This window comes from Daphnia magna, linkage group LG5 (genome assembly GCF_020631705.1).
Source record: "Daphnia magna isolate NIES linkage group LG5, ASM2063170v1.1, whole genome shotgun sequence".
In the NCBI taxonomy this organism is placed as follows: Eukaryota; Metazoa; Arthropoda; class Branchiopoda; order Diplostraca; family Daphniidae; genus Daphnia; species Daphnia magna.
In genome coordinates this window covers 10,141,166-10,149,637 of record NC_059186.1, presented here as the reverse complement: position 1 = coordinate 10,149,637, position 8,472 = coordinate 10,141,166, and the positions used below count along the sequence as shown (strand labels likewise).

The following is an 8,472-nucleotide window of genomic DNA, read 5'->3' as shown; positions in this document are numbered from 1 at the left end:
ACTTATTTAGTTTATTATTATCACATTTTTCTTTGAATGCATCGATTCAATAACCGAACCGGTTGATTTCACTTGTTTCACTCGCGACGGAGAGAAATTTTTTTTCTTTCATGTGAAGTGTTACGAGAAAGTGGTTTCCGCCCTTCACACTCAACCCGGGTTATTATATACCGAAAATTCGATTGCCGTTCGTTGGCGTGGTTGTTGTTGCGGTAGAGCCTTGCGAAACGCGCACCAAAAAAAATTTCCTCATCTTTTAAGTTAGTCTACGACTTGTTTGTTTACCCCGTTGCTTTTCCAAGTTTCAGTCATTGAAGAAAATCGCTCGAACAACGCAAAGCGCGCTTGCGCAATCATTTTTACCTTGAGCGTGTTCTACTTCTTAATCACGACTCCACCGCTCTTATTTTCCAATAGGTTCCGGACAGTCAAATTAGATGTAAAAGCGTTTCGTCCTTCTTTTGTTTCCTTTGTATTGTGATGAACGAAAATGTTTTCAACAATAACTTATCAAAAATTTTATGTTAGAATATAATGAAGCAAATGCTACTTCCCTGTGTTTACCAATGTACACGATCCCGTGTGAAGGTTCAGTCGTTAACCGCTCGAGGTGCGTTTGCACAACCGTCTTCATCTTGAGGACGTTCAACCTGTTCACCTCGGACGTTTTTATATCTGGTAAATCAAAATAGGCACTTCATTCTAAATTACTTTTTCTTCTTCTCCCCGAAATGTGTGATGGATGAAGATGAGATTGTCTGAATTATTACTTTAGAAATGACCGGCTGAAACGTAATGACGCCCATCACGTGTTTTTGCCAACTCATGCCGAGTCAATGACCGTGTCGGCTTATATACTAATACACGTATTCTCTAAATTTCCTCGCTGTACTAATGTATATTTACTTGAGCAACTTTCTCCTTGAATCAACTCTTGAATAAATGATTTTTTTTTTTATAATAATAAGAAAAGAAAAAAAAAACAGCAGAGGAACATTCTGTTTGGTTTTCTTTTAACCAAGCGCTACAGCCGTTGGATTGTCATGCCCGTGAAGCTCCTTGTGCCTCTTGTTGTTGCGTGAACGGCCGATGAAGTAAGCAACGATGACGATGACCACTAAAGTGGCCAAGATGGAACCGACGATAATCGGTACAGTATTATCACCCACCGGGTATCTTTCTTCGTTTCGGTAAAAGTTCTTGTACGTGCTGTTCCATCCGATCAATTCGTTCGCTTTAGTTAACTCATCCCCTAGGTATTTATCCAACGGTGCGAAGTAATCCAAAATCGCGGAAGGGTCAAGCTCTGAGGCACCAATGGCCTCGTACAACGTCTCTCTCCACGGCTTAGAAAGTCCAGCTTTCAACAATGTTCTACAAAAAGGCCAATGAGTTCATGAAGGGAACGTAGGAGTCGAAATACTATAATTGTGTTATTTACTCCATGATTTTTCCAGCATCTTTGTTCTGATAAATGTCGCAGCGATAAAGTGGCTTCTCCGGATCATTCGGGTCGAACTCTTTAGCTTCCAGGCACAGAGCTTTGTGGATTTGGAATTGCAAAACGTTGGCCACAAAATATCTAACGGTTGAAATTTAATACTTCAGATTTATGAAACTGAACAATCAAGGGATAAATTGCAAGGCATACCTGCTGTACTCCACATCGGCTGCAATATGATACCTAAAGCAAATATGAATTAATAGTCGAACGTTATCTTGCTAAATAGTTGCATACTTGGCTCCAGGATCAAAGTCATCTTGGTAACGAATGCTGGGCGGAACGATGCCTTGATAGTATTCACTTAGATACATCCATCTGTCCATCCAGTTTGATGAGTTGTACTTTCCTTGGAAAACGTCCCAGCGCCAGTTGTCCATGACGTAAGCGAATGGCAAAAAGGTAATCTGAGGGATCGGGTTTATAATCAAACGAATATTTAAAGGGTTTTCCAAGAAAATTTTTATCTTTAAAAATTCAATACCTTTTCGAGGGCAGTTTTCATCAAGAAATTGAGATCTGATTCGGGGGATACGGTGTAGTTCTTGATTAGTCCGATTTTACTTAAATGTTTCGGCGTTGCAACCGACAAAGCCATGACGTCACCAATCGCCTCATGAAAACCTGAAGCCCATTTTATTGTGTGTGCGTAAGCAGCAGTCTTTTGTTTCCATTTTTGTAAAAAGTATAGGAGAAGTGACTAGTTACCTGGATTTGCTCCATCCCTGAATGTGACTGGCAAGTCTTTGTATTGTTGGTCGTATTGGATGTGACCTTGTTTAGTAAATAGATAACCACTTTGATTAGTAAAAGCTTTTTCTCTAAAATGGAAAATCGGTTCAGTGTACCTTGTTCGTGGTGAACGGTGATAAGGTCTCCCATGTCGATACCAGTGCACATTTTGATTCTTGCATAATTGAATGGCTATCGAATAAAAATTTTCATGATGTAGACTATAATGACTACGACTTACCTGAAATCTTTGCCATCAGAGAAATCCCAAGCAGAGGCATGACAAACAACTTCTCGGCCGTCAGTAGGCTTCTCGATCATGGAATTTGGGCCGTAGCAGGTTGGCATGGCAAGAAGACCGAGTGACGTATAGAATTCTTCTGCAGTTGTAAACATGTAAGTGGCGTTCCATTTCTAATTGCGTTTTAAATGTTATTTGTTGTCCAACTCAATCACGATTTTGTAGTAGTTTTACTGTTATTACTATTATTTACCTGATTTTGCATTTCTTCGGTGACGTCCACAGTACCAGCTTTTAATGGATACGGTTCCAGTAAACCGTAAAGGGATTCCCACGTTTGAGCCCACATGTTTCCTAAACCCAGATCGGTATATATAGCAAAACAACGGTCTAAAACATTATAAAAGAAAGCTGTTGAGAATTCACCTAAAACTGAAGCTGGGATAGGTGATTTGTTCTTCGGAATTTTCTCCTCGCCATATCTTTCTCGCAATTTCATACGAGTGAAGGCGTGAAGTTTCTCAAACAAGGGTTTCGTTTCTGCCAAAATGTTTTCCAGCTGTTGCTGGAAGTCTTCCGTCTCGTAAGGTTCCTTCCACAGAACGGACATGTCCGTTTTCCCTGTATTCAGAATGAAAACCAATTGATAATATCTACTGCTTAATTTCATATTGATTATTAACGTACCATTTGCTTGAGCGGCTTCGTTGCTCAATTCGACGTACTGTTCGTAATCGTGAAGCATGGGCCTGGATGCAACTTTACGCCATTCACTCCAGACGTAATCCAGTTCATCGTAGTCGGTGCTTGTCGCCAAAATCTCTTCAATATCTGTTTTAGAACGCCAGAAGCTTTTATCTTTGCTCAAAATTACGATGACGTGTGTTAAATACCTGGCTCAAGGGCGAGTTTCTCGTCATCAGAGCAAGATGACTGTTGATACGGGCAAATCTTGGCACTGCTGTATTGGTTGTTCATGTTGTTGATTACGTTTGTGCGCTAATTAATCATACAATTAATCTCTTTATAATTTATATCTCGTCCAATTTTTTTAGTACATTCGTCAGATCCTCCTCGGGGAGAGCGGCCACGCCCAGCGTTTGCAACAGCTCAAACTGTCGTGCCAGTGAGTCATTCCACGAATAGTTCGTATTCAAATTGGGTAATGTATTGTTCCCAAGATTCTTTCCGGTAATTAGCAACCTTAACGCTCCAACTCCGTCTATGTTTTAATTAAGATTTTTTATAACTTGTGGACATTTCAAAAGTAATTTAATGCAACTTTCCTACCGAATTGATTCCGTTAGCTTCGGTCAGATTAGTCTGGTAATTCCATTCAGCGATTGTGGCTTGATTGTACAAGTAAGATGTCGTGTCTTCGTATTCACCGGCCATATATTCGGCTGCAAAAGATTCACAGTAACCTTCCCATCCTAAGCATTCACCTGATTTGCTGTTGGCCTCCTCTAGCCATTTTTGCAGTGGTTCAAAGTAGGTGATTAATGATGTAGCATCCATCATGGCATTTCCCGTCAGAGCCTGCAACGCTTCCGGCCAGGGTTTCGAAAATCCAGGCTCAAGCATAGCTCTGAAAAATTAATTTTAGTAAAAGGTATTGGGTCTTTTATTCCTATGGGAAAACGTCTGACGTTAGTTTTTACTTGAGTTTAGCTCCCGCCGGCTTGCTTCCATCGAAATCGCATTTGTAAAGTGGCAATTCAGGATTATTGGGGTCATACTGCCCAGCTTCTTTACATAGGGATTCGTAGAATTGGAACTGGACGATGTAGCTGACAAAGTACCTGCGATTTTCAACAAAGATAATTGTTAAGTAATCAGACAATGCGCTCTTAATTGGGAGTCTGTCATAACACAATTTGTTGCACGTAGCTTAACCGGTTGAACTTTCCCTTTCTATTTTGTTGGTCTCGTGGTTAAGTACCGTCAGACTTTCACTATCTAATGTGTCCGGACAGTTATTGTACATAGAACGTGCCAGGTGTCTTTGGTGATCAATTCATTCTTTTTCCTGCCCCTTCTAAGTTGCTGGTTCAACACTCCCTCGCATGTACATTCGTACGTGATTCGACTAACCAAATCCCTCTTTGTTAGTTTTCTTTTCTTTTTACTATAATCATTCTCCGTCGCCTGGGTGTCTGCCGCATTCGACATTTACTCGTTGTGTTTTCTCCGATTACACGAAATGAGAACGCCAAATTGATTCACTTGGCTAGTTTGCTCACGCTCTTGTGCGCCTGGGAAAGTGGCTCAACGATATAAAAAAAAAAGGTATCTTGAAACTAATGACGAAATTATTTGTACAATACGCTGACCGCTGTGCAAAAAAAGTGAAAGACGTCGCCTACCGAATGTATTCGACGTTGGCCGGGATGTGGTACTTGGCGCCCGGATCAAAGTCCGATTCATTGCGAAAAACTGGCGGCTTCAGTCCCTGTAATTCTTCTCGTAATCTCCACCATTCCGCGTTCAAATTACTGTCGGTGGTGCTGCCGTCGAAAACTGACCAACGCCATTTGTCCATGAGATAGCCGAATGGGATGAAAGCAATCTTTAAATCGTTAACGGTTCAAATGTTATTATTTATGTAAAAGCGAAGCTTAGCAATCAGTAAAATTACCTTTTCTAGAGCTTGACTTAGCAAGTAGTTGAGGTCTTGCTCAGATACTCCAGGTGGAAGCTCGGGAAGATTGTCTATGCGTGGCTTTGTTTTGGCTGGTGTCGTTTCCTTTAAAAGGCCCAATTTTTTCAAATGAGCTGGGGTTGAAACTGCCAGAGCGATCGTGTCACCGATCGCTTCATGAAAACCTTGGATAATTTGGACATAGTAAATGTATAACAGTAATCTTGTATGCTGGTATCATACCGGGATTAGCACCGTTGCGGAAAACCCAATGTTGATTGCGGTAATTCATGAAATATTGGATATGCCCCATTTCGTGGTGGACCGTAACGAAATCTTCTTGCGTGACTGTCGTACACATTTTGATGCTGTTTTCCGAAAGAAAGAAAAAACAAAAACAAATGGAAGCTTATCTTGGGACAGCCAATAACTGTTTGAGTAGCTATAACTAACCGCCAATCTTCTCGAAAGTTAGTATCCGTGCCGGGACCGAAGAAGAACTCTTCGGCCGAGGCGTGGCAGACCACTTCGCGATCAGAAGGTTTCTCAATCATGCTCTTTTCCCAAAAAGTTGACGTCATGTTGTCAAAGCCCAAATCGTAAAAGAATTTTTCCGACAGCTCAAACATTTTTTTCGCTGTATAACCCTAGTTCAAATAACAATCGATTAAAATACCATTACCAATGATATTATCTTTCGGGATGTGTTTACTTGGTTGTTCATTTCGGGTGTGGCGTCTACAGAAGGAGCATCTGGATAAGGTATAACATGCTTGGCGATATTGCCCCAAGATTGGGCCCACATATTTCCTGCGAGAAAATTCACACTGTAGCGACTTTATTTTGATGTTTTAACAGGATTGCTGCTGTACGCACCTAGGACGTGGGCTGGAAGGCGGCCATATCGGTCTACTTGTCCTTGATAAATTGTGGTGGACAATATCCTTCTGACGTAGGTATAAAGATGTACGTAAAGTGGTTTGACCGTTTGCCATAGAGCTTCAATTTCGGCTTTAAATTCATCTTCTGTGAAGCCTTCGTACAAGTAATATTCATTCCATAATGAGCCCATGTCATCGTAACCTATTGAACGATAAAAGGAGAATCATTATGTGCCCACGAGACAGACAAGCATCTCTTATCTATCTTATTACCATTCAGATTTGCAGCCTTGTTGTTAAGTGCAACAAACTCCAGGTATTGCTTCCTGATGGGTTTGCCAGCCGCTTCTCGCCACTTGGTCCAAACATATTCCAATTCATTGTAATCAGTGGAAGTTGCCATAATCACAGTCAAGTCTTTGAACGGAAGGGGAAAAAAAGTTAAAAAACAGATCATAAATGTAGTCGCTTATATTTCGAATTACCCGGTTCAAGAGGCATGCAGACTGCGGGATCATCCTTTTTACAAACTTTTGCCTCACTGTAGATGGTCTCCATTTCTTCAGATAATTCCGTATACTATTCCGATTACGAAATTAAACTAATTAATTGTGCTGAAATTCATTGTATTATTTAATTTACTCTTCGGGCATCTTCCTCTTCAAGTGCACCAGGACCAATAATGTTCAAGTATTGGAATTCTCGTTTGACAGTGGCATCATTGAATCCGGAGTAATCAAATTTTGTGACATTGTTCCATGCCTCCTTCTGAAACGCGAGGTACTTGACGTTGGCGTCAACCTGGATTACCGGAGATGTCAAATCATTTTAGAAAAGATAATTACAATCGCTATGCACTGCCATGCGTAGCATAGCAGTACATGAATCGTGAGCAGAGATAAAGCACAACTGGTCAAGGGCAGCTTAAAAAGAGATATGAAAACAAAAGGTACGAGATAAGCTGTTGAACGGCTACCGTCAACAAAATCAACATTATTCTAGAAACCATTAAATGCCTTAAATTTAAATTACACAATTTATTTAGAAGGAGACTTACTTGAGCCTGAGCATGTTCGTCAGTGATATCAGTCATGTACTGCCATCGTGTCGTCATTTGAGCATTGGCCTCCCTCAAGTAAGTTGGATCCAATTGTTCCAGGAACAACGTGGCTTCATCTTCATTTGTATTGAGCTCCGCGTTTGCTGCTGTGGCGATCACCAGAATCGTCACCAAAAGAAGGAACGATGGTCGTCTTAAACTGGCCGTCCAATCCATCACGACTTCTTCTTTCGGGCTACAAACGAAGAATGAAGTAGTTGAGAACCCAGACATCCGTGAAGTAGATTATTGACAGGTCCTAGAGTGCTATCGTACTTCTCCCTGTTGTTCCTTCACTGATAAGGCCGTGTCGTACAAGATGCGTCACGCCAAGTCTTTAGACGGCAGGAATTGCCATGATCTTGTTCATTTTCCACCAATCGCCACTTTTTTTTCTATAAAACGATGCAAATAGTAAGTTAAGCTGGCTTCGGATTCAAATAGAACGTGATGGAGTAAATGACACTATTCCGATATTAAAATTAAAATGCCTGATTGGGGTATTTTCATTTTGGACGTACATCAATCTCACTCATGCCAATCATGCATTTTTATCTGGGTATCGATGTTATTTATCTCAGTTTAAAACGGATGGCTGTCGTGGCATTTGGATACACTATCCAAACAAGACAAATCGTTCCATGTGACCAAGTGTCCCGGCTGTGGCATTTAAACCGCCTCCAAAGTTTACTTTAAAAAATTATAAACAACAAAGTTTAAATGTATATTGAATGTCATCTTTTAAAAGATCGTGCGATTTTAGAATAGTTTTCTCTATGAACTTACCTACAATTACTTTTTTGGTTCCAACGATTTCGACAATTACGTACGATTTGACCCTATATACTCATGCGTCAACCTGTTACGTTTTGATGGATCTATGACAAGGCGATAACAACATAAGAATAGATTTTGTTAGTTCACAATGATACGGCTGGATGTTACACTCATCATAAGGTCCATCACCAATTCTAAAGGTCAGAAACTATGGCTGGTTTTGTTGATGGATTTAAAAAATGATACGAATAGGTGACCTAGGTATATTCTATCTTGTAACGTTTTTCCTTTCAGAAATCTCGAAAAAATGTTTCTCTGACTCAAGTACGTCAGGTAGAACAAAGTAAAAACTAGGGGCATTGTTTTAATCCAGCGTACAATCCCTTCCTATCTTTAAAGCAGCGTTTTTGCTCTCAAGGGTAGACAAGGAAAGCCAATCGTTATCAAACTTGCTCATGTCTCGTTGAAGGTGAAAGAGGTGTAGCATTAGGGAATGATTTAAAATAATCTGCCTTGATTGAGAATTCTCGTTTCTATTCACGGAAAAGGAAATGGAACATTTACGCCGGAATCGTAAGCCCAACTTCGACAACACGAGGT

The 8,472-nt window shown here is 40.5% G+C and overlaps 1 protein-coding gene across 1 annotated transcript; it reads right to left on the bottom strand.

Annotated features, from left to right (window-relative positions):
• Window positions 1–878: 878 nt before the first annotated feature.
• Window positions 879–7,644, bottom strand: LOC116923750 (angiotensin-converting enzyme). Its single transcript, XM_045174537.1, is given in 28 exon segments — window positions 879–1,374; window positions 1,442–1,582; window positions 1,652–1,684; window positions 1,739–1,908; window positions 1,986–2,125; window positions 2,210–2,275; window positions 2,350–2,408; window positions 2,475–2,647; window positions 2,728–2,828; window positions 2,901–3,095; window positions 3,162–3,305; window positions 3,368–3,473; window positions 3,533–3,607; window positions 3,609–3,690; window positions 3,757–4,062; window positions 4,136–4,276; window positions 4,841–5,043; window positions 5,113–5,300; window positions 5,359–5,483; window positions 5,569–5,762; window positions 5,828–5,925; window positions 5,992–6,198; window positions 6,270–6,413; window positions 6,482–6,575; window positions 6,639–6,797; window positions 7,054–7,320; window positions 7,322–7,430; window positions 7,628–7,644. Coding segments are annotated over 28 exon segments (4,098 nt in total). The 3' UTR covers window positions 879–1,013.
• Window positions 7,645–8,472: the final 828 nt, after the last annotated feature.